Genomic DNA, 27,935 nt, shown 5'->3' with positions numbered 1-27,935 from the left:
AAAATATAGAAATCTAGTGCCGCATATTCCCTCATAGGGATGTTCTGATCAGTAGCAAGAAAAACGGGATCTTGGACTAGCAAATCTCCCCTCTAGTTTCCAGCAAGTGCCAACTTCTCATCAGCCATACTTCTTCACCAATTAATTTAGCCCTTATGACTCTACGCGAAGAATACACTTGATCTCTAGGTCCGCTTAGAATTACCAGATCACTCTAGCACTCATAAGCCATCAGACTGCTCCCCGCATTAAACAGTCAGTACAAAGAGATCTGTCATGCACATAACATAAAAATATTCAAACAATAAACCGTTAACCAAGTCCCCGGCAACGACACCATAAACTTGTAAGCAATGAAATTAAGATATACTGTGATTGATGTTCTATGCTCGAAATGATGCGATACTACCACTAGATATGCGTTAATGATGGGTGTTCACGTAGTATGCCATGCGTTGTCACAAGTTTCCTTACGATAGAAACAAGTGTAATTCCATCGCAAGTTTCTCGGTGTGATCCGAGGTCGAACACGGGGACTGGTTTAGGTTATTGTGGTATGTTCATGATATATGCGACCAGGTTTTCAATCTTTAAAAATGTGTTTATACAAGTATAAATTGCGATAAAATAAAATAAAACGGTAAAGATGCGATAATAAAATGAAATACAATAAACCTAAGCTAGATGATACAAGATACAAGCTTCATGTACAAGATGTTGGGGTCAAGGCTGGCTATGAAAGGTGTGCAAAGACGTGGAATGCGGCGGCAAGTCTTATGAACAGGATAGAAAGAGAAAGACAAATAATATAAACAACGCAAGTTCTCAATTGCGTTGAAGCTATAAATGTTGTTCCGCTCTTCTCTTGGCGTACACCTTTCAGTGATCGGCCGCACTCCCACATGTTTGTGGTGAAACAGAGACTAACGTAATGAACGCAAGGTTGCTTCCATGGCTGGAAGTACTACTCGCTTTAGTTAATGCATTCTTCTGACCTTCTCTCGATAGATCAGAATGGCATCTTCACTTTTGCTCTTACAGGTGAAGATGTCGTCTAGCATGCCTTAGCTAAACGTATTTTATATCTTTAACACAGATTAAGTACTTAGTTAATTCATATTTCTTATCAGGGAATTAAGAAGACATCATGAAGAAAGTAATTGATGGGTGAACGGATGGTAAATGAAAGCTATCGAAACATTTAATACATCTATTAAGCATTTGATACATGGTGTGTGAATGAAAAGATAAAGAAAACATGAAATACAACGATGAAAGAGATAGAACAGACACAAACAAGTGCCAATGTCTTGGCACTGATTCGATGGAGATCTACTTGTCGGATAGGATGGATTTGATGGTAGAAAGAGCTTCCCTCTCAGGCTTGCTCTACCGGTAGTAGGGATCTTTGCACAGAGCTTTCAATCGGGTGTTTGGCAGGTTAGATCTGATATTCACCTCTCGGCCTTATCTCGTCTTCTTCCCGGATTTCTTCACTCAAGCACTCAGCTTAGCCTTTTCTCTCAACAGTTTTACAGCATTTACCCCGTATCCCGTAGCATATTTTTTCTCTGAAATCAATGGGGTATTTATAGGTGCAGGTCTTTGACTCCAGCCTTATGGTCCCCACTTGATTGTCATGGTAATTTCGAAGATGGAGGGATATTATTCCTTCTGTTATGCAATCAGACCATCAATTCTACACAACCGTTAGTTGTACACGTGTCTCAATCCTCTGCTTTTTTGTTGCTCAGCTGCATCTTTCGATCATGGATTCGCATGTGGTGTTATTTTTATTACCGCATGCGATTGACACACAGCTCTGGATCGACTATCACATTGCACCGCCATTGCAGTAATCGTCTCTTCATTGTTGATTGATGGCCGCAATGTGACAGAGATGCGTTGATCAGTTTCTCGTGAGCCTTGAGCGGAAGCGGTGACTTGGTTTTCTGCAAAACAGAGTAAAATCCAGCTTGTCTTCCATCTTTATGGTGTTAGTGGGTGTAATTGTAAACATTTATAATTATTGTAATACTAGGCTAATTTTCATACAATCGGCACATATTTACTAACTTTTGGCCGCAATATCTAGATAAGGTGGCATAAATAACTTGTATTTCTACAAGTTATCAACCTCCATTCTAGCTTTTGTAGATAGTGAACCAGTCCTTTGAGGGTGTCATGTAGAATGTACATTTGGAATCCAACTCTCAATTTTGAATTTCATTAAAGTGTTTATTGTTAGGATTGTGTTGTGAGGTGGTCAGAGTGTCAGCAAAGATATAACTCCCATATTTTGCCATTGATGCTCCAGCCTTAGGTTCCCTTTTGTTTCATCTTGTTTCTCCTTTTGTTTTTGCTGGTTTTACTTCTTTTTAAAGAAGAAACAATCCTTCTTTATGTGGCCAATCTTGTGACAAAAATTACACATGAGTTTACTTTTATCTTTTTTATTCTTGTCATATTTCCAATTATTTTTGGATTTCCCCTTTGAGAACAACAATCACCACTGTTTTAGTCTTTCTTTTGAGCTAGAATTTCTAACTCCTTGGTCTTGATTGTTGAAATCACAATATTTGTAGTGATCTTCTCCCTTAGAAGAGCTACTTTAACCTCTCTATATTCTTAAGTTTAATAAGATGAATGATTCGTTTCATCACCTATCTTGTCATCTAAGCTCTTGAATTCAGTAGATAGCTTCTTGAATTCACTTAGGTTGTCACTTAATAATTTTTTTGAATCCATTTTGTAGGTTAAAAACTGTTCTCTAAGGTATGCCCGATTAGGTAAATCCCTTGAGAGGTACAATTCGTCTAGTTTAACCCATATTTCATATGTTGTTGCTTTCTTAATTACTTATCTAAGCACGTTATCACTTAAGTTCAAGACAATCGTGTCTAAGGCCAGTTTTTTCTAGGTTGGGATATTTAAGCTGATGGAAACAAAACACTTCTACCTGGAAACTAACCTGGAAGGTGAATTAGATAGATTTGCTACAAGCGTGCAATTATTGATTAAAAGTTTATTAAAATGTTTAATGAATAATAATCAAAGTTGTTTAACTATCCAAAGTTAATGTTACTATTGGGCAAATTTAAACAATCACTTAGCAAAAAAAAAAGTAGTCATACTTTTTCTAAGTTAAATTAACCCTAAGTAAAACACTCGGTGGGAGGAAAATAGGGTATATGATACTTCATTATTCCTATCACGTTTCTCCTACACAGTTCACACCATGAGACCTATATTCAGTCTCGAGGCACCTTTGCTTGTGTTTCCCTACAGGTGGTGTTCGTATAGGTCAATACCAAGGTGAATGGAGAGAGCATTTATAAAAAGTGGGAGCGGGATGTGTGTTAACACATCCTAAGGTCTCTTTCATTAGTTTGAATAAATAGTCATGCAATTGTTATCCCCAGTTTTGTTAGTTTTTGGAATTAATTTGCAGTTTTTATAGTGAGGTTACATTTACTGTTCTAAAATTCATGTTGATGAATGAGGTTTTGCAATTTTTGGATGTTTTTAGGGTTGGACTATATAGATTTATTTCTTCTTTTTTTTTTTTTTTTTTACAAATTGGTTTGTAAGGGCCCGTTGTTTTGGGCATAAATTTGCAATAGCGTCTGTATTTGATTAAATTTGTGTGGTTCGTGATTTTCCTGATGAAATTTTGGAGAAAACAAGGCCAAAGAAAAAAACGGAGAAAAACAGGGGATCCAAGATGGAAAAGGGGCGCATGTTGCATCTGATTCACGTGTGGTTCGTGGGGTTCGAGTGATTCACACGATTTCAGGTCTGGTTTAGCTGCAGTTTGTGGGACTGGGCCGGTGCAGCCTGTTTTTTTTTTTTTTTGGTAATGTTTAGTTTTTTAATTAATTAAATTAATATAAAGATTATATTAATTTAATTAATTGTTAAGGAGTCAAATCTCGGTCCATTTATTGCTATTTAAATTATGTATTTGATGTATGATTTATTTATTTATTTATTTATCATGTCATAATGTATGCCATATAGAAAATCCCACCATAGGATATGCACTTTTTCATGCATCATATGTATTATAAATGTTATAACATAGTTGCATGATTTAATTTTATAGCATGCTCATACATCATATTAATGTTATAATATATGTTTGCATGCATAATAACATTATCATGCATCATTTATATTATAAGAGTTATAATATATAGTTGGATGCATATATGAATGTTTTTTTTTATTATTATTATTACTTTAGTATATAATGGTTATATATGTTTAAGTAATGAAAATTAAAATTGTAATTGCATGAAGCATATCATTACTTTAGATAATTTCATAATTGTTTTAATTTTTCTAAGTATGATTTCATATGCAATGTTTGGTTTTAACTTATTTCACATTTTAATAATTGTTATAATTAAATGAAATTATAAATTAAAATCAATAATAAAGATTTGCATGCTAACTTAGGTTTAAAATCATGTATTTAAATAATTTAAAAATATGATTCACATAGACCTAAATTCACAATGTTTCTAATTTGATTAGAAATTAGTTTAATCTTTTTAATCAGTTTAATAGGATTAAATTGGTTTTAATAAAAGATTAAAGTTGTAGCAAATGTATCTATAATAGACTTTTGTCTAAATTCAGTTTTATCTAAGCTGAGGTATTTAAGTTGACAGAAACGGATCACCCCTACCTGGAAACTGAACTGGAGGTGAATTAGATAGATTTGCTACAAAGCAATTTTTTATTAAAAGTTTATTAAAATGTTTAATGAACAATAATCAAAGTTATTTAACCATCCAAAGTAAATGTTACTATGGAGCAAATCTAAACAATCACTTAGAAAAAAAAAGTAGCCATATTTTTTTCTAAGTTAAATTAAACCTAGGTAAAATACTCAGTGGGAGGAAAATGAGGTATATGATACTTCATTGTTCCTATCATGTTTCTCCTTCATAGTTCACACCATGATACCTATACTCGACCTTGAGGCACCTTTTCTTATGTTCCCCTATAGGTGGTGTTTGTATAGGTCAATACCAAGGTGAATGGAGAGAGTGTTCACATCCCACGGTCTTTTTCATTAGTTTGTAGTAAATTTTCATGTTCTGTCTTAAGACACCTTTGTTTGTATCCCCCTACGAATGGAATTTGCATGACTCTTTACTCAAACTCCAGAAATGGATATGGTTGCTTCAGTTTTTGCCCAAATTGATTTTTCCCTATGGTTGTCTCATTGGGGCAGAACTCTAGAATTTAAAATGGGGGATTACACTTACAAGAAAATGATAAGCTAGTTAACAATTTCTAGACTGAACAATAGTGACTAATAATTACAGGAACAAATAGTTGTTCTTTTTATTGGTTGAGATGGTCTCATTTTAGTGAAGGGGTATCTGATCACCCCAAGGTGGTTTTTATCCTGTCTCACTAAACATCATTACAAAATAGATCACATAGGGTGCATTAAAATATTTTACAAAATTTGATCGATTTTTCCAAAATGGGTAATGCATGGATTACTAATATAAATAAATTGTATGTTTCAGCAATTTTATCAAAATGACTTCCACGACACTTAACATGCTTTCTGTCAATAAATTAACTAACGATAATTACACAACCTGGAAAAACACAATTAATACAGTTATGACCATCGATGACTTGAGATTTGTCCTCGTTGAGGAGTGTCCTCAAGTCCCCACTTCAAATGTCACTCGAAATATTCGGGAGGTATATGAACGTTGGGTAGGGCAAATGAAAGATCCCGAGCGTACATCTTGACAAGCCTTTTCGAGGTCTTGGCCAAGAAGCATAAGCCCATGGTCACTGTCTATGATATCATGAAGTCTCTACGGGGAATGTTTGAACAACTGTCCACTCAACTCAGGCATGATGCTCTCAAATTCATCTTTAGTGCCCGCATGCTAGAGGGGGTCTCTGTTTGAGAACACGTTCTGAACATGATGGTCCACTTTAATGTGGCTGAGATGAACGAATATGTCATTAATGACACCGATCAGGATAGCTTCATCCTGAAAACTTTACCTAAAAGTTTTCTACAGTTCCGTAACAATGTTGTTACGAACCTAACCACCTTGCTCAACCAGCTACCGAATTACCCATCCTTGAAGAAAGTCAAGGAACAGAAGGGTGAGACAAATATTGCCTCGTCCTCAAAGAAGTTCTACATAGGTTCGAGCTTTGGAACTAAGTTCATGTCTTCCTTTTCCGGCTCCAAAAAGTGGAAGAAGAAAAAAGGTGGAAAGGGAAGGTTGACCCACCGGTTGCTACCCAAAATGCCAAGAAGGCCAAGGCTGCAAAGGGAATGTGTTTCCATTACAACCAAGAGAGACATTAGAGAAGGGACTGTCCCAAATACTTGGTGGAAAAGAAGAATGCCAAGCAAGGTAAATACAATCTACTTGTATTAGAAACTTGCTTAGTGGAGAACAAAAATTCGACCTGGATAATTGATTTGGCAGCTACTAACCACGTTTGTTTTTCATTTTAGGAAATTTGTTCCCCACGGCGACTGTAAAACTAAACGATCTTATATATATACAAGATCATCCTGGACAATCGCTTAGATAATATGTAAGCAATCATTTATTTGATTTTTTTTTATACGTTCATATAGTGAGTATATTCAATCATTTACTAACCTTTTTGGGTTGGAATATATTCCTATCCAACGACTTATATAATAAAGCATGAAAATACTTCCACCTAAGTATTCGTGGTATTGTCTTCTTGCTCACTTTGGTGGCTATGAACTTGCTGGATGTGGATAAAATTTCATAAACCCAAATCTACCTTATGAAAAACTTTGTTACACATAGAAATTATCACAAACTCGTTGAGATTGTACTGAATTTGAAAAGCAATCACATACCTGGAATGCAAGTACAAAATCATTTATACAATAATATTTGATGTGAATTGGACCTATTGCTTTCTTTATATTGTGCGATGTAAAATATTTTTCATACTATTCAATTAACGTTTAAAGACAGACGACTAGTCGTAACTCCTAAAGATTTTAATGTCATCAACGATCCCAAATGTCTTAACATGAAACTATGTTTTCTTATCTTTTCCCATCATTACGACTTCAATGTATAATGCTAATGCAACCTTCATGACATCTTCATCGTTTGTAGACTTGTACTTTCAAAAGCAGTCTCAACATCCTTACAAAGTTTTCTCAATCGGCCACAAACTAGTTACCATATTAGAATCATCTTAAGTGAAAATTGAGACATTGAAGCCGTAATAATGGGATATCTGGTATTAAATTTGTAGGTAAATCTAGTATTTCACATGGCAAAAATGTCAATAGCAATAAATTTTTTAAAAAGAGATCAATCATAAAGAAGTTTTTGGTTCTCGGTTCATTTTACGAAATGTTCATGAAAAAAGAGAATAAGAAGAAAATGAAGAGAGGAAGAAGAGAAATAATTATGAGTAAAATTATTAATAATCAATGAGTCCATATGACTTGGAATTTGCTGTTCTGAAAAGCAAATTTCAGGACCTGCAAAGATTCAAACCCAAGAAATACAAAGTGGAAAGAAAACTACAGAACCCCTTAAATGTGCAAATTTCAATACAATAATTTTAATTGAAGGCAGTTAGGTTTCTAATGTCACAGCAGAAGCACGGTTGGAGGATGTCCTTTGGACCAACTGAACTGAAGCTAGTGGGACTTCCAAACCATCCTCATAACTCATCCTGCAACACCAATGAGTTTCTTACAACTACTTATTGCAACACCAATGTGAGTTGCATAACTGCACATACCGCTTGAATGCTAAAAATGCTCTCAGGAAAATGGATATGTTTTACATTTACCGACTAGGAGACCAACCAAAAAACTTAATCAGCTACTTCTTTCATGTAATAATCCATAGTGTTTCACTAGCCTTACGTAAAACTTTATCATAAATGGATCGTGGAATTTAACATTATTCAATGTTTTCATAAATTGGAGCCTTTTTCAATACCATAAAATGTACTAATACTTGGAGTTTGTTAGTCGTGAAAAAAAACTTCTTTGACTTGAAGTTTGGTTTTCCATGAAATTTTAAATAATATTGATTTGCATCAACATTCTAGTAGTAATTTCGTTCTATGAATATAGAAATTTTGATGTTTTTGCCGAAATTTACCCTATGGGATCGATTTAGAATATAAACAAAATTGGGGAGGGCCAACTTACATGGTAGTAGTCATCAAAGTCATGCCGATCCTGCAAAGCAAAATTTTAAGATTTAGACTTAATTTTTCGATTGCATGAATGCAAGCTAAACTGAAACAGCAGTTAGCTTTGAGAAAGGATACTCTAAGAATGAATTAAATACGCTAATGGGTTTATTAGGAGCTGTATGATCACTAAATTCGGTTTTAAATGAATTGCAAAAATTTTGAAGAAAGGAAAAGCATCCCTTGTGTCACCCAATGCATATTACCTAATACCTATGGAAAGTTTGGTTTATTATTTACCCAAGCAGGCAAGGATCACATTATCACCAAAAAAAGAAAAATGAAGGAAAAGCAACTAAGTATAAAGCCAACAGATTCTTGCCCATTACAAGAAAGACATATTGAAGGGAATGAGTACTGTTCAGGAAGACAGTATAAATCGCCCGACCTCTTCAGTGGCTGCAAAGCCCAAAAGAGATGAGCACAATATAGATGATAAATTATAGATGGGATATGTTCAGCTAGAGATATACCCTTCGATAATGCCTCCGCCTATCTCTATGACGATTGTCTCGTTCCCTTCTTCTCCTTTCACCTTCCTCTCGAGCCCTCTCAGCCTCCTACATCCACTCAAATTTATATAAAATTGAAGAAATTTAGAATTCTTGTTGTGTTATGTCATCGGGCAATAAAACCCACAAGACTTCTCACCTTTTCTTCCCTAGCTTTCCTTTCTTTCTCTGCTTCCTCAAAAGCTTCCTTTTCTGCCTGAAATTGTGAACACATTGAATTGACAACTCTACATTCAATCATGATTTCTGTTCTTTTCTTTTCTTTTTCTTTTTCCTCCGTGGATTTTCTTTTTCACGTTTTGGGCTAAGGGGGTGGGTGGAAGGAAGTAAATTGTAAAAACTCCTCCTATTTGAGACTGTCCAAAATGAAATTTCCAGTAAATGACATATATACCTCCTTATTCCTTGCAAACGTATCATCAACAACTTCCTTTGCATACTGTGGGTCATCGCATATCAAAATGTTGTCAAAAACTGATCCAGCTTTTACCTGCAATATATTAATTCATCATCAGAGACACTACACATCTTAATTTAAAAGACTGGTCAGTGGAGACATTGACACCTATTATACAAACTAGAATACAGAACCAAAACGTGACTGTTGACAAATATAAAATAACAATAATTAAACAAATCACGATAATAGGATTAATTTTAACTTTCAATCTGAATGAATCAACTTTTTGAAAAGGGAAACAAAAACAAATCATGATGTCTACCTGCCAAACTTCAATGCCCACATACTTTATTGGTTTTAGCACGTAAAGATTAGGATCGTCCTCAAACTCTGGATAAATAAAACAGCAATAGGAAGAAAAACATACATATATTAAAATAGTTAATGAGAAAAAATTTGCTAACTTGGCTAGCATAGAGTAAGATTGTTCTCAAAACAGAACTCTAACAACTGACTAAAATAGAGAATCAACCCGGAGAGCCTATGAGATCATGATTATGTACCACTAGGAACTAGCTTTACTGTTTTACCGGTTATCTGAAACAATGAAATAGACAGGTCCATTTTCAAGCAAGCAATAGAAAAGTCTAAAAAATGAATTCATTAAGACCCGTCTGATAACGTTCCCATTTTTGTTTCTTGTTTCCTGTTTCCTCTTTTTTTAGAACAAGAAACAGAAATATCTTTGATAACTATTCCTGTTTCTTGTTTCTTAAAAAAAAAAAAAGAAAAGAAAAGAAAAAAAAAAGAGAGAGAGAAAGACAGAAACTTGTTCGATAACTATTTCTTGTTTCTCATTTCTTGTATTTTTTACCCCTTACATTTCTCTATATTTTATAGTTTAAATATAATCTAAATATATAAAATAAAAAGATATATATAGCATGTGTTAAAATATAAAAATTAATTAGCAAATATTTAAACTATTGAATATACATGAGTCCCGATGTAAAATTAATATCGATGATACAACGGTTGCTATCATTCACATGTTGCTAAATTTTGATTTACAATATTATTTCTTACTCAAATCATTTGTTTTAAATTTTAAATGATGTAGACTCAAATCTAACTCAATTATATTATTATGTAAATGTCATGGTTGTAAAAATATTAAAATGAACCTAAATGAAATATCTTAGTAAACAAAATTTTATTATTGTAAAATTATAATTAGTTTCGTATGTAAGAAAAATAAAAATATATATATAAATTAAAAAAATAAATATATGAATGCATATTGCAAAATTTAAAATTCAAAGTTCAAAATTCAAAAAATATTTATACGTAGTTCATTTTCTTATATTTGAAAATAATCCTATTGAAAATTTGAAATTTGAAAATCCAAATAATATATAAATCTAAATATTTGAAAATTCAAAATTCAAAATTAAATTAACATACAGGTATAAAAAACAATAAATATAAATAAAAGAGAGAAATAATTATAAAAGAAATATTAAAAATATATATATAGAAAAAAAAAAGGAAATATAAAAGAAAGAAAGAAAAATGAAATAAAAAAGTCTCAAGAGAGATTTGATCTCAAGACTATAGAGTTGCTGACCAATTAGCCAAGTCCCCACTTTGATACATTTTAGGAACTTTAAATAAAATAGAAATGAAATGATTCTACTTTTTATAATTCCTCAATTTTGGAACCATTTTTAGGAACATTTCTCAAATTTTAAGAACAAGAAACAGGAACGGTTATCAAACATGTCAATTTCTTAAAAAATGAGAAACGGAAAATAAGAAATGGGGAATAGGAACGTTATCAAACAGGCTGTAAGCTTCAACATCGAGGCTATGACACTTCTTTTATCACAAATGCCTTCACCTGTCTGTATCTGAACCAGCTGACAAGAAACATACCTGGATTATCAATCCATGGAGTCTTCCACTTTCCCTTGTAATTGGGGTTTTTGATTTTCTGTATAGCATGCCACTAGACAAATAAGAACTTGTACAGAACACATTTCAGTGAACATATATAGGGAAGCACTTTAGGCACCTTACGCTTCCACGGTCCCTTGTATGCTGGATTTGGAACCTTAGGAGCCTTCCATATGCCATCCTCATCCTCGTCCCATGTATCAGGCTATTTAAGAAATATCAAAGAGATCAAGTACATCAGAAGATCAACTAATTTACATATAAAAAGTTCTCCAATAAAATTTGTTAGTACTAGAACCCTTCGGCAATTTGGGAAGGATGAAGACTTGATGAGACTACATTATGTATGCAAAATTATCAACAAACCTCTTTTGCCTTCGGATCAGGAATCTCAGCTGGAATTGAATCGTATCCCTAAATAAAAGAATGAAAAACTCATTTAAAGCTAATATAACAACCTACTAACATCAAGTAAATGTATCGTTAAATACCTCCGGTTTAACATCATTAGGATCTTCAATGTATTCTCTGTCATCCCAGTCGGCAGGCTGTAAGGTATAGGGAATTTTAGAAACTGTTGTATATTTCCAAAGGAACTATTTGGGAAATCTTCGATAATAAACTATAAATCTTTAACACCAACAGGTGGAACACAGAAGCATGCTGCAAGTATAATCTGATACAAGTTGCATTGGATGCAACTTATTCGGGGAATTCCATGGTTTAGGCAGATATTGTTGAACAAGTAAAAGACCTTGTTTCCACATCAGAGGATCATATTTATAAGAACTACTCATAAGTCCCACACAAGTGTATAAATATTTAAAATTACAGTCTCCCAAGAGCACCTTTTTTGCCTTAACATCTTTGATTTTCCTAGGTGGCAGGATGTCCCAATCACTGTACATGCTTCCAGAATCTCGTTCTCGATTATCGACAAGGATACTGTAACTAGCATCGGGCCTAAGAATGAACGTGTAGAAATGAGTTAACTTGTCTGTTTCGCATTGCAAATCCTTCTTTATAGGATAATTCTGCCCCTGGTAAGAAAGTATTGCATGAAGTTTTTTCGTCTGTGTACCACATAAATCCGGTCCAAACATCATACTGCAAAAAGGAAGAACTAGAATAAGACATTTTCACTACTTGTTAAATTTTTAAAATACACTTTTATACAGACAACTTAAAGACTATTGAGAGAGTTCACAAAATAGAAAAAAGAAACAGATGAAACTCTGCAGGCAAAAAGGATAATATTTTCTTTCTATTTTTTAAAAAACTTTGAGATAAAAAGGACAAGGATTTCAATCAGTAGTAGGAGGGAGCAGTGGCTTACAATCTTCATCGTTAGTAATATCAAGCAAAATACTAATCACATGCAAATTTAAAATAGGGACTATATGTCCAACACCATGATGAAGCTCACCCATGTCAGCATGTCATATTGTACCATTTGGCAAAAGAATATTGTCTCAGAAAATCCGATGTTATTATTATGGTAATTATTTTTTTATTGAAGAAATATAAATTTATTAGAAAAGATACAAAATGAGAAATCCTGCCCACAAATTTTTTTTTAACAGAAGACTTATCCCAAAGAATACGAAAAGAAGGGATATACTGAAATGAACATGGATCCCACTCTTTTTCATAGTCATTATCGTGTCAAGACTCAATACTCTTGTCTAATTATCTCTATGCCTTTCGAGTAGACCATATATCTGAAGCATTTTTCTGAGGTCACCCCGATGCACACTAGAAATTGAGCTTCATTTGGCACTTCTCCCTCAAGATATCAAATCCGTTAACCAGGTTGGCAATAACCTGATTTAGCTAGGTAATAGGTTGCTCTTCACCAACATGATCACTTCAAGTTTAGCGTAATCAAAGTACTTGACATACATTTCAAAGGGTTGGCTCTTTTCTTGTAGGAAGCCGAGACTTTTAGCACTTCGCTTGTGATTTGATTGATGGTGAATTCTATATTGAGGGTAAAGGCTTGGTGCCACATGCCAAGCCAAGGAAAAGACCCTAAGCTAGGCATACAAGGTTCATAACCTATCCAGGTTGATCCATGAGATCCTAACTTGACAAAAGTATCAAGAGCAAAAGGGTTGGGTTGTCCAAGAAGTCTTCGGGGTCAACCCATGGGATCCTCCAACTAAAGGAGTTCTAAGCCTTCTTAGGGATGACAGGTTTTGGCATGCATCTTGGATTAATAATCTCCCAACGAACTTAGAGAACTTTGGCCCAATCGTCATGGAAAATCACCTCAAAAGGACAAGAGTTCTGTTCCACTGGGATTACATTTGTAGAAAGCAATGGAAAGTTGTTTGTTTGGGTGGTTGATGGCAATGGCATTGAATCACCTTTACTCTCATTTATTGCTTCTCGGATAAGAGATGTCTGGTATTGAGGAAATTGTGGTTGGGGTTGGGGTGGAGGGACGATAGGTAGACTTGAGATAATAGCAAGATAGGCCTTCCAAGCCTGAATTTACTCCTTCAGGAATGAAAAAAAGCGGGTGTTCCTATCATTTAGATCTAGTTTGTCCACTTCTAGAGCAGAACCCCCTTTGTTTGAGGTTTTCACCAATCAAATAACATAATCCTTATGGATTTCACTGAGGACAAGGGAAGAAGGCAATGAAGCTTCAATCGCGACGACAAAGGAGGAGGAGAAGAGCGCACGCTAAAAGAAAAAGCTCCAAGCATTCTTGATTTTCTTTTTCTCTTCTTTTGATTTGCCAACTCATTTTCTGTTTAAGTATTGCTTGATTACCATGCATGTTGTTTAACAAAATTAACAATTCCAACATTAAGCACCAAGAGATTATATATCATTACAAAATAAAAATTGTTCAAATCACTTTTGCATAGCATATGCAAATATGCATAGACACCATGTGCCAACATCGATATACTGTGGCTGGTCTCACAAGTACCAAAAAGTTTATGATCTCATATAATAAAGAGGAATGAATTGTTCATTCAAGTTAGTGACAAACAAAAAGATCTAGGACAGACGAGGAACGTTATGAAACAGGACATCATAGCATGTTGACAGACCTGTAAGGGGTATCACCGCCATATTTCTTCTGATTGACATAACCAGAATGAAGCTTGATGTACCCGCCACCACATTCAATTTCCTGTTCAAATTTGATAGAATACTGAACCACTAGAGTTCTGTTCTCATTGGAGAACTCTGGTATCTTTGCAGATATTGCGAAATGCTTAGCATCATTGTAAGTCTGAATACCTGCAAACCAGTCATCATCAGCATCTGCTTAACATCTAAGTATAGGTTAAAAAACCATTTAGGTCTTGAACTTTGGAGCCTGTTTTATTTAGTCATTGCATTATCAAACATCCAAATTTAGTCATAATACTTCCAATAAATTTTAAAAGTAGTTCCTATTGTAAGTTTATAGTTACCTTTTCCAAAAACACTTTTGACTCTATCCGTCTTCCCTCCATAAATTTTAAAAATATTTCAAATGATGTAGTCTAAATACGCGGACCAAAATGGCACTTTAACCAAGAAAATACCATAGCTTGAAAAAATTATTTCTAAAATCAGTTTCCAAAGAAAAAAGGGGCCACAAGTTAGTAGATCTGAGCCTAAGCTAGAAATTTACAGCTATGACCCCTTTTTTAGAAAAAGGAAAAAAGAATCAAATAAAAAAATTCATCACGCATCAATTTTGTTCGTTTCTTTGACATATAACCCGTTTTGAATCTCAAATTTATCATGAACAAACAATCAGCTATTTCTAACAAAGTAAAGCATAATAAATAAACACCTTTATCGTCTGGATCTCCAGACCATTTTCCGGCGGTGTGCTTAAAAGTCCCAGCTTTCCCTTCACTTCTTTTCCAATCAGATAAGACCCAACGACTCTTCCATCCATCTAGCCCCACATAAAAGAAACGTTACGTATCAGAACAAGAAAGAAACGGCAACCTACCTAAATACAATCCAGATTACAAACCTTAAATTTTCCCAAATTGCCAAAAAGATAGCATTTAATTACATCAAAAAGTGGCAATCAAACGCAATACAAAACCGGAAGACCTTCTAAAAACAGACAAATACGTCACACATCCACTAAAAGAAAGCCAACGAAATCAGAAAGTCCATTTCTACAACATAACAACAACGATTAAAAAAACGCCCTAAATAGGGCAGTGCCACATCCATCTCGAAAAGCGGATCGGACACAGTACATTTAACCATATTCAATTCGAAAATTAAAAAACTAAACCCAATTCATTCGAATCAGAAAAGCGCAAATGCATCAAAAAGTAAAAATGGAAAAAAGACAGAGCTGCGTGATCGGAAAATTTACCTTCGAATCGCTCTTCGAAGAAAATTTCAGAGAGAGCAGAGTGGAAGGTGAGGATGGAATTGATGAGTAGAAGTAGAACGAAAAGCTTCATTGATGGGAGAAGATGGAGATTGGGATTGGGAGTAAACTCCCCCATTACTGAAGCGAGTCAAGCAAGTCAATTACAATAATCTGAGCCCTGAGGTTCGGATGAAGAAGAAGCAGAAAGGGCACTCTTTAAAAATTCTCAGTCCTTTGCTCCGTCCTTTCTAGAAACTACTTTTTGAATGCTATACATAGTCAAGTCCTTTAGGAAAATAAAATAAATATAAAAATGAAAACTGAAAACTGAAAAAATATATATATATATATAATAATATTAGCCAAGTCAATTGGCCGTGTATAACACGATGCAATTTTTAGAGTTCTTCCACTCCCCCAACCCAAAAAATAAATAAATAAAATTCTTAAGAGTATTTTAATTTAATTAACCATTTTTTTCCACTATATTAAAAAAAGAGAGAGATTTTTTTCTTTTTTAAGACATGATTTGGAATAGGGGTGTTAAAAAAAACCAATGAACGAAAATTCTATCAATCTAATCCAATCTTGTACGATTTGGATTGGATTATCAACTCATTTGCATTGAATTTGATTCAAATAAATAAAAATTTTATGAATTTGATTGGTTCACGAGTTCACGTAAAATAACTCGAATGAACCCAAACTAATTTAGGAGTGTACATGGGTTGAGTTGGGTTAGGAGATTTTTCGGACCAACCCAAAAATTCAGGTTGGTCGAGTTGGTACTCAAATGACCCGAGTTGGGTCCTCCAACCCTTGAATCGTCGGGTTATTTATTTAATTTATTTAATATATTTTTTTCATTAACTTAAAATACTTAAATTTGTCGACAATACATACTAATAACTAAGGGTCCATTTGATAGTCATTTGGTTTTTTTATTTTTGTTTTTGAAAATTAAGTTATCCACATTTCTTACTATCTTTCTAAGTATAATGATTGAATTTTTAACTAAATTTTAAAAGCAAAAATCTTTTTGAAAGCTATTTTTTTAGTTCTCAAAATTTAGCTTAGTTTTTTAAACTTCTGGTGAAAGATAGATAACAAAAGAAGAAATTTGGGAGTAGACTTAATTTTAAAAAACAAAATAGTTACTAATCGGGACTTAAAATTTCATAAAACTCAATTATTAATATCAAAATTTAAGATATTTATTACAAACTTCAAGCAAACACCAAAAAATATCTATGAGTTAAAATATTTATAAGTTGTAATATATATATATATATATATATATATATATATGGGTTGGGTTAATCCGAATTTTTGAAAGTGTAATAAAAGCAACCCAACCCAACCCAACCGAACTCAAAATTAAAACTAATCCAACTGTCATATAATTTGGGTTGGATAGTAGGGATGTTCAAAAAAACCAATCAACTCAACCCAAACGATTCAATTTGGGTTGGTTATGAACTCTTCTAGGTTGGATTGGGTTCAAATAAATAAAAATTTTATGGGTTTGGTTGGTTTATGGGTCATCTGAAATAACTCAAACCAATCTGAACCAACCCGAACTTATTATTAAATTTAAAATATAATTTTTTTTTTGCTTATGTACAATTATATATATATATATATATATATATATATATATATATATATATATTAGTTTTCTTTAATTTTATCAATTTTTTGAGTAATTTATTCTTCACCCACTCTTAAAAATAGTTTTTTCTTTTTTTACATTTTGAAAAAAGATTATACATTATATAAATTGAAATTGAGTTGTTAATCTTAATTCATATATGAAAATAGTTATATCGAACTTTTACGTATTAACATTTTACTTTCTTTTATAACAAAAATTTAAATAAATGACCCAAGTAACTCAAACCAACCCAATCCAAATGTTTCATGTTTGGGTTAGGTCTATTTTTTAACAAGGGTTATTTGGGTTGAAGAAATTTACAATCTAAATAATTAGATTGAGTTTAAAAGTCCTTTCAACCCAACCCAACCGTCCACAAACATGCCTATTGGATAGTACGAGTTCTGATTGTGGGCTCAATTAAACATCCCTAAACCAATTATCAATCTTAAAAAGTATTTTGTTTTTACTCATGTTACACTTATTTTTACATATACTTATTTTTGTTTTATTTTATTTTATGATTTTTTCTGGTTAATTTATTCCCAACAACTCCTAAAATAATTTTTTAGTACTTTGAAAAAAAAATTATAATATAAATTAAAATTTAATCTTAATTCAATATATAAAAATAATTAAATACAATTTTTACATATTGGCATATTATTTATTTTTAAAATAAAAAATTAAATAAATGACCCACTAACTTAATCCAACTGAACCCAAATGTTTCGTAGTTGGGTTGGGTTGTGGGATGGGTGGAGCTATAAATAATGATGATTTAAGTTGAAGAAATTTACAACTTAAAAATTGGGATGAATCTAAAAAATATTTCAACTCGATCTAACCTAACCCACAAACATCCTTAATTTGAAAGATTTTCAATTAATCATTTCAAGTTGCAAACAACTTCTTTTTAAACCAATATAATGGTTTAAAGTGTTTTTTTTTTATTTTTTATTTATTAGTAGTTTAAAACCATTGAAGAAGCTATATCAACCGTTAAATAATTCTTTCAAAAACATGTAGAACTATGGCAATGTATTTTCTAAAAAAAGAAGAAGAAGAAGGATAATGACATTGTCTTTATCTAAAATAAATTTCATGTGCGCTAAAAAAAATCATATTAAACATCTGTCCTATTGTTTTTGATACATCAATTGAGATCAGATCTTTGACCTTAAAAGAATAAGATCATATCAATTATCATTAAGCGAAGCTCACTTTAACTAAACTTTACACAATTTAATGTATATAAGTGATATTTTTTTAAATGATTCGTAACATGAAAACCTAATAATAGATTAATAGGTAAAATTCTCGTGTATAAGGTTTACTTATTAATATATTTTGGAAAATTTGTACGATAACCCAAAAATATGACAATTTTTTTTTAAAAAAAAAACGAATGACCCTTTACTGACATCAAATTCAAATACCAAAAATATACTCGCATGCACGCGAAAAAGCATCTTGCTCTCACTCTCTCGCTTGGTATCTCTCTCGCTCTCTCTCTCTCTCTCTCTCTTTTTCTTTTCTTCACTCACAAATCACTATTCTCTCTATATATCTCTCGGTCTCTCTCAGTCTCTCTCTTCCTTTCCTTACTCACAAAATCACTCATCTCTCTCACTCACACTCTTGCTCATCAGAGTTGGTTGCATCGGAGCTACTTGCGTGGACTCATCATGGCAAAGAGGAAGAAGAAAAGTCGGATAAGCAAAGACAATGCATAGAGGAAGAAAATAAGAGAGGGAGAAAGATGAGGAACTCAATGCGAAAGAAGAGAGGAAAAAGAAAAAAAAAATATTAAGAAATTAAGAACAATACCATAACTTCACGTGATAGTGACATTAACAAAGAGTCATTTGACATTTTTTTCAATAACGGAATCATTTACCATTTTGAGCCTTTAAAATAATTTTTTTTGTGCCATTATTCCATATATAGTTTTTTTTAGATAAACAACAAACCAGAAATTACGTGATAGTGGAGTAGTCCCTAGCAATCACATTGGAAACCTCATAAGGCCAATCCTCCAACTAAACTTATGTATAAGGTTTATTATAAATTGTTGTTTTAGAGTTAAAAATGATTCTCAAAATTGAATCCTGTCTTAAAATAAGTTTTCTCATAAATTTAATTTCATTTTTAAAAAAATAAATTACAAAAGAATCGTGTATATTTTGAATATAGTTTTTTTCCTATTTTTTTCAAATCAATTTTATTCCATGTTCAGTCAAACTTTATTCATTAATTCATATTTTAGCGGTTTTAGCAATCTTTCAAAGTTATTCTTTAGTCTAAAAAGATGTTTTTTATTCTCTCTCATTGGTGAATCACTATGAGGATGTTAGAGAATAGTTGATTGCGTTGTTGGTTTTCTTGTCTTAAAAAACCATACAAATCGATAATGCTAATTTTAGAAACTAGTTTTTTTTTTTTAAAAAAAAAAAAAAAAAAAAAACTCATTAATAAGGGACTAACTAACCACAACCAAAGTCCTCACTAAGAACAAAGAACATATAACATGAGAAATCGGAAAACCACAAAATCCCTTGGCCTTCTAATCTAAACGAAGAAGAAGACTGGGCATAAAAAAAATTAAACACAACTCGCACAAAGAGAGTGAGTAACAAAATTGTATGAAATTATTTGATGTCGATTTTAGCAATTGTATGGAATTATTTTGCGTAAAGAGAGTTAAGTAGTGAAATTGTATGAATTAAACACCGCTCGCATAAGAATTATTTCATGCTAACTTTGAAGTTAACCCATTATAAACATATGACCAATATTTTAAACATCAATGTCAACAAAAATGTCGAAAAGTCAATTCTATAGAATTATTATAGACATTGATTATATTTTTTTAAGTTAAATATACAAAATAAAAAAAATGTATTAAAAACATTTAAACTAACAAAGAATGAATTACCTCAAACTTAGTAAGTATTAGAAATTGAAACCTTCATATTTAAAAGGCATTACAATTTTAATCATCTAATAAGTTCTTCCACGAAAAATGAAACAAGTTTTCATATATGTTAAATAAATGACAAAATATATTTGTATGATAGTGAAATTAAGTGCCACACAGAACCTACAGTGAACATTTTTTTTAGATTGAAATTTGTGAAATTTGATAAAGTTATTACATAGTTAATCATGTCTCGATCAAACTTATTTTTAGTTTTATTGAAATTAATGAATTTATTCATATATTTAAATTAATAGACAAACAAGTGAAAATTGAAAATGGTTTAGGGGTAAAAGTTGATTAGTAATTTTCTATTGATTTTTCTTTTATATGTTGAATAAACTTTTTACAATAGGGTGAAAATGTGAATTCACTTTTATATGTTGATGCCAAGTCACGAAGCCATGAAAAATGTGGATAATATATATATATGATGGAAATTAAATACCACGTGGAATGGGACTAAAATAATGATTTGGTTTTGGTTTACATTATTCATTCCAGAAAGCAGGGGAAAAACCTAAGTGGTCCTACATGGCAGGTTACGATTGGGTGAAATCCAAGTGGCGGGCGGTGATTGGTCCGTTGGTGAGAAGAACACGTCGGCAAACGTAGTGAATGGGAGAGTGGAATTGTGAGTCGAAGACGACTTCAGTCTTGAATTCTAAAGAGAGCTAAATATAGATAGACATGAAGAAGAGAAAGAAACAAGGAAGAAAGGAAGTTTATATTTATTATTGCGTGAATTCGAGGAACACAAGAATAATAAAATATAATATTAAAGTAAATAAAATATAATATATAAATAAATAAAATAACACAATAAAAAATGAGAAAATTCTCAAAATTCTCCAATTTCTCTGATTTGTATGGAATTTGCCCATGTGTGTGTGATTTTAAGATCTACCAAACGTCACTATTTATATGCAAAGTGACAAGTAGGACGTGGACTTACATGTAGCATAAATAATTATGAGGCACATGGACAACATGAAGAGTGACACATGGCTTTTGGGACACAATGACATCTATTTGTTATTATAATATTCATAATACTCCCCCTTAGATGCCTATATTATGAAATATATCTCGTAAAAATCTTACTAGGAAAAACTCAATGGGAAAAAACCCTAGTGAAGAAAAAAAATATACATATTTCATATAATATATACTCCTAAAAGAATACAATATATTTACTCCCCTCGTGAAAACATCACTTAGATTTCTGAGTCACCGTTTTTCAATATTGTGCACCAATTTTTCAAAAGTTACGGTCAGTAATATCTTTGTAAATAAGTCTATCAGATTATCCTTTGAACAAATTTATTGTACAGTGATGACGTCATTTTCTTCGAGATCATGAGTGTGGAAAGTCTTTGGTGAAATATGTTTCGTTCTATCTCCTTTAATAGATCCTCATTTGATTTGAGCTATGCAAGCTGTGTTGTCTTCGTATAATATTGTTGGAAGATATTTATTAGAAAACAAGCCACACGTTTCATGAATGTGCTGAGTCATTGACCTTAACCATACACATTCTCGACTAGCCTCGTGAATTGAAAGATTTCAGCATGATTTGAGAAGTGGCCGTTATAGTCTGTTTCACTGACCGCCATGATATAACAGTTTCTCCACATGTGAACAGGTAACCTATTTAAGATCTAACTTTATGTGGATCAGATAAATATCCAAAATCTGCATAACCAACTATATCAAAATTTTATTTATTTGAATAAAACAAACCCATACCGATTGTTCATCGGAGATAACAGAGTATACACTTAATTTTGTTGCAATGTCTTTTTGTAGGAGAATAACTATATCTAACTAATAAATTTACTGAGAATGCAATATCTAGTCTTGTATTATTAGCAAGATATATAAATGCACCAGTTGCATTAAGATATGATGATTCATGACCAAAAAGTTTTTCATTATCTTCTCGAGGTCGAAATATATCTTTCTTGATATCCAATGAACGGACTTCCATTGGAATATTTAATGGATGTGCTTGTCCATATAAAATCTTTTCAAAATTTTTCCTGTATAAGTTGACTGGTGAATAAATATTTTGTCTGCTAAATGCTTAATTTGCAAACCAAGGCAAAATTTTGTTTTTTCTAGATCTTTCATCTTAAATTCTTTCTTAAAATATTCTATTGCATTTGAAAGCTCTTCAGGAGTTTCAATTATATTCAAGTCATCAACATATACATTTACAATAGCAAATTCTAATTGTGATTTCTTTATAAAAGCACATAGACATATTCGATTATTTTGATATCCTTCTTTCAAAAAATATCCATTCAGGTGATTGTAACACATCCGTTCTGATTGTTTCAATCCATATAGTGATCTCTGTAACTTTATTAAATACAATTCTTGGGAATTTGATGTATATGTTTCAGGTACCTTAATTCCTTATGGTATTCTCATACAAATATCATTATCAAGAAATCCATATAAATATGTTGTGACTACATCCATAAGATGCATATCCAGATTTTTTTACACATCGAGCCAATTAAATATTTTAGTGTAATTGTATTCACCACTGGAAAATATGTCTCTTCACAATTAATACCAAGTCTTTGCGAAAAAACTTGTGTAACTAATATTGCTTTATATCTTGTGACCTCATTATTTTCATTTATTTTCCTTACAAATACTCATTTGTATCACATAGGTTTAACACCTTCTGGTGTTCGAACTACTAGTCCAAAAACCTAATGTTTTGAAAGTAAGTTTAATTCTGCCTCGATTGCTTCTTTCCACTAAAGTCAATCTTTTCTATATCAACATTCTTCAACAGATTTAGGTTAAGGATCCTCATTTTCAGATATAATATCAAGAGCAATATTATACGCAAAAATATTGTCAATAATTACATTAGTACTATTCCATCTTTTTCTTGACATGACATAATTTATTGAAATCTCATTATTATCTTTAGGTATTTCACCTTCCTCACTAGTCATGTCGAAAACTTCGTCATAGGTATTTACATCTTCAACCAAGTTTTTTTCACTATTAATTATTTTTCGTTTTCGAGGATTTTTATCTTTAGAACCCACTGGTCTACCATTCTGGCGTGTTCCAGACTCATTAGTGACAACTTGTTGTGTTGAGATATCATTTTTTTATGAAACATTTGCAGCTAGTATATGTGACTTAGTTACTTTCTTTGCATCTATAAATGCATCTGGTAATTGATTTGTTATGTTTTGCAAATGAATTATTTTCTGAACATCAAGTTCACAATGATCTGTATGGGGATCTAAATGAGAATAACGATGCATTCCATGTAATTTCTTTTTTCAATTTTTTAATTCTTCCCCCTTAATGCTAGAAAATTTATCTCATTAAAATGACAATCAACAAATCGTGTAGTAAATACATTACCCATCAAGGGTTCAAGATATTTAATAATTAATATGGAATCATATCCAACATATATTCTCAACCTCCTTTGAGGACCCATCTTAGTACATTGTGGTAGAGCAATTGGAACATATACTGCACATCCAAAAATTCTCATAAGGGAAATATTTGACCCATGACCATAAGCTAATTGTAATGGCAAGTATTTATGATAAACTATTGGCCTAATGTGTAAAGTGACGCTGCATGCAAAATAGTATGTCCCCATACAAATGAAAGAAGCTTAGCTCTCACAAGTAATGATTTTGTAATTAATTGCAAACGTTTTATAAATGATTATGCTAAACCATTTTGTGTATGAACGAGAGCTATTTGATGTACAACATTTATCCTAATTGACATACAATAATTATTAAAAGCTTGGGATGTACATTCACCAGTATTATCAAGACGAATGGTCTTAATTGTATAATCAGGAAATTATGCTCTTAACTTAATTATTTGAGCAAGTAATCTTGCAAATGCAAGATTTCAACTTGATAATAAACACACATGTGACCATCTACTGGATGCATATATTAATACTATAAAATATCTAAATGGTCCACTTTGTGGGTTAATAGGTCCACATATATCACCATGAATTCGTTCTAAAAATTGTTGGGATTGGTGTCCTAATTCTCCCGAAGTCTCGTTGTTTGTAATGATACACATTGTTTTATGAATAAAATAACTGTTATTTCATTCTGACATTTACTTATATTCAATAAACAAAGCTCCATGGTTATCTTATGTAAACTTAAGCATGTATATGCGATATACAAGTGGATCATGACTTAAGTGATAACCTAAATAGGTCTATAGTATAAGGATTAAGGTGGTATACCTGATCCTTGTGACACTACGGATACAACCCGCTTTGTAGAGGTTTGCAAGAGTTGTAAACTACTATAGATGGTAGATCCTGACCATTCATATGGAGATGTCCGAGCGGGCGTGTCCTATACAAAGGACCACGAGATAACTAGACTTTATATATAATGTCGTTGATACTAGAGATTTACATCTCACCTAGACGACCATAGGTGACACGACCTCAATCTTGAGTGTTTTGGGAACTCCTACCTTTGAGGGCGGTACTTTGATTAGTATGGGTGAGAGTGACGAAATTGCCAACTCAACATGCCTATCTTTTTGGGAACTTGTCTGATCTGGGAGCTGGGAACTCAATACACAAGATGAAATTCACTCCTTTCCTAAAGTAGGAATAAGTAGAGAGATTGCTCCCTTAGGGGCTGATTCCGGGGCTTGAACATAATGGCCACAAATTTTCTTTGGAAGAAAGGACTCAGTCATAGTAGGACTATGACTTATGTTCATTAGAGGGATCGGTGGTACTTAAAGAGTTAGATGTAACTCCAGGAGCATAACGGTTATTGGCCGAGCTGTACTTACGAGCGATCTATGAAGGGTTATTGCACTGTTGATTGGTTAAGATAGACACATAATATATCTGTGGTAAGGAGAGTTCAGCTGTCAATCTTTAGTGGAGTGCCTGGTAGTTAACGGATGGTGGATCCCATGACTAAAGAGTTTAGTCAGTTATTCATGTACCGTTGGAGCTTCGAGCTACAGGTCCATAAGGTTCCCTTGGTAGCTCAATGGATTCAGTTAAGGACCAGTGTTTGGGTTAATTTGAAATGTTCAAATTGACAAGAGGAAGTTCGATTATATATGATATAATTGGACTGGTTAATTATATATGATATAATTGGCTGAATGTATGAGATACATTATTTTGGAGGAAATTAGATATAAATATGATTTATATCAAGTAGAGGAGAAAATACTATAGTAAATATGTGATATCAAACTACAGGTTAAAAATATAATATGATTATATTTATTAATATTTTAGTTGGTTAATTATATGATAATTAACCCAAAAATCACGTTTGGATGTGGGTTAGTGGGGCAGCGTCGTTTATTGTAACCGATGAATTAAAATGAAAATAGTTTTCATTTTGAATTGTCCGTCCGACAAAAAGAAAAATAGATCGCACTGATGAAAAGTAATCGATCGCTTAAGTATTTCAAGAGCCTATATGATAGCCACTATTCGCCTAAACGATTGTACACCTCGCGCCTAAACGATCGCACACTAGTTCCTACACGATCAGATAGCTTCCCTAAATGATCGTAGTGTGTGTCGAGTTTGCTAAACGATCGTATACCATTTCCTAAACGATCGTTCTGTAAAACCTATATGATCGTATAGTTTATCCTAAACGATAAGCATCGTGCTATGCGATAGCGCCTTTTTCCCTCCCACTTGCTTATCGCCTACATGATATGGTCTTCCTCCTTCCTCTATCAAATTCACCAAAGACCACGCTTTGAGAATACCTGGGGCTCTTTTCTGGTGGTGTCGTCCCCGTTGCGTTCATGAGTTCACGGTTGTTCGTGTTGCTTCAGTCAATGCATCTGTTCGGGTGTTGGTTGATCGGGTAGAGATTTTCGCTGCATTGAGTTTCGAAGATTGAAGATTATCTTCAACTGGTATTATAACTCTCTCCCTTATTTATTTTTGTTCAAAGCTTGTCGTTAATTAAGATTTGTTTGCATAACTGTGCGTTTGAATGTATATTGTTGTATTTTGGTCACTGTTAAATTGGAGCGATCTGAACACGCTCATGGAACTCTTCGGTAAGAGATCCTTCAAATAGGATTTACTAAGCGACAGCTTGGAGTAAGGTAAACGATTGTGGAGTGTTAGTAGGCGATAGACACTCAACTAAGCGATAAGCTAAACGATCGCATAGCTTTTGCTAGATGATCGCTTAGCTTTTCCTAAACGATTGGGCATCGACCTATACGATAGGTTCTGCTATCTCCTACTTACTCAATTATTTATACGATTGTGTTTCCTCCGGTCTTCTGCCTCAAACCAAGTCCACACAGAGCCCCCCTCTCGATTCTCACACCGAGAATACCAAGGTAGCCTTCTTGATGGTGTCATACTCAACTCGACACTATCGAGGTTCTGTGGAGGCCGTTCGTGTTTTTTGGGGCGTTCGTGACCTAGGCGATCGCTAAGTTCAAGTGCGCGGTGTTCGTGTTGTGTAGCAGTCGTGTTTGACAAACGCTCGTTGTTGCTGTGATCGAGCGTTCGTGATTAAGGAGCATTGTGATGAGTTTGCAAAAGTGTATAGCGTTTGTCCTTGATCTTTTGTTTATCATGCTGTAATTTCTGTAATTAATGCATAATCGTATATTTATGTTTGAGATTGTAATTGTAAAGTTCATATACGATTGTAATTTGGAATAATCTTTCCACTGCTCATGGAAATCCTTTTGTTCGATTTCCTTAAAAAATGTAGGTGATTCAATTTCCACTTTACCTAGTGATAGTCTAATTATCAATTTTTCTTGAGAGAAAATATCACATGATAATTCATTAGATTGAAGAATCTTCTTGCTCTTCAATGGATGTCCATTTGAATTTTCAATAATTCTTCTCATCATTATAGATTCTGGATGACCCAATCAGTCATGTCAAATTATAAATATGTATGGATTCACAAACTTCAGGTTCATTGTTGCATGTATTTCAATTACTTGTATATGAGTATAATATAATCCAGAAGATAAAACAGACAACTCTTCTAATATATGTTTTTCATTTGAGATAGTGGATATGATATATAGATATTCTACATTATTCTTACTATCAGTCTCAATATGAAAGCCGTTGCAACGTATATCTTTACAATTTAGAAGATTTCTCTTTGATTGACCAGAGAACAATGCATTATCAATTGTAAATTTTGTTCCTCTAGGCAAAATAGTATTTACTTTTCCAAAACCTTCTATCAGATTTGCAGAACCTGATATCGTATTGATTTTTGCTTCCAATATTGTCAGTTTGGAAAAATATTTTTTTAGTAAGTATTGTATGTGCAGTTGAACTGTCTGCTAAACATAGATCTTCTTTGCTCATTTTTTAAATACCCAACTTATGAAAATGATCCATGTTTCTTCATTAAAAGAAAACAATTATAATAAGAAAAATAACACTTAAAATATACAAAAGTTACTAAAAATATATGAAGATGGATTAAAAAAAACAACATTAATCTAGATATTCTCAAAGTCAAAAGAAACATTTGATGTTCCGTCAACTGTGCCAATTTTCTCTTCAGGAGATTCAAAGAAGTCTGTCACATCCAAATTTGTCAGGTAGGATGGGTCAAATATGTCATTATTTTGGTATGCAAAATTTGCTTCCATATTTTTCTCTTTTTCCATCCAGTAGAGGTCAACTAAATGTTTTGACGTACGCCAGGTACATGACCATTGGAAGCATTTATTTTCAGCACTCTTTGAACTTTTATTTTGTGGATTTTTTCCTTTGTGATCATCATTTTGCATGGTTC

At 32.7% G+C, this 27,935-nt stretch overlaps 1 protein-coding gene across 1 annotated transcript; it reads right to left on the bottom strand.

The window, feature by feature from the left end:
• Window positions 1-7,450: 7,450 nt before the first annotated feature.
• CRT3 (calreticulin 3) lies at window positions 7,451-15,889 on the bottom strand. The gene is made up of 14 exons (XM_039042790.2): window positions 15,485-15,889; window positions 14,939-15,046; window positions 14,202-14,394; window positions 11,982-12,240; window positions 11,625-11,681; window positions 11,500-11,547; window positions 11,252-11,338; window positions 11,113-11,170; window positions 9,500-9,567; window positions 9,172-9,267; window positions 8,917-8,973; window positions 8,739-8,825; window positions 8,222-8,251; window positions 7,451-7,734 (listed from the first exon to the last, which is right to left on the bottom strand). The coding sequence occupies exons 1-14, from the start codon at window positions 15,618-15,620 to the stop codon at window positions 7,723-7,725; spliced, it is 1,296 nt and encodes a 431-aa protein (XP_038898718.1). The 5' UTR covers window positions 15,621-15,889; the 3' UTR covers window positions 7,451-7,722.
• Window positions 15,890-27,935: the final 12,046 nt, after the last annotated feature.

The sequence above is a fragment of the Benincasa hispida genome, chromosome 1, assembly GCF_027475165.1.
Source record: "Benincasa hispida cultivar pf3 chromosome 1, pf3_genome.v1.1, whole genome shotgun sequence".
Lineage (NCBI taxonomy): Eukaryota > Viridiplantae > Streptophyta > Magnoliopsida > Cucurbitales > Cucurbitaceae > Benincasa > Benincasa hispida.
Note: the sequence above shows the minus strand (reverse complement) of the source record. Positions and strands in the feature narration are given on the sequence as shown.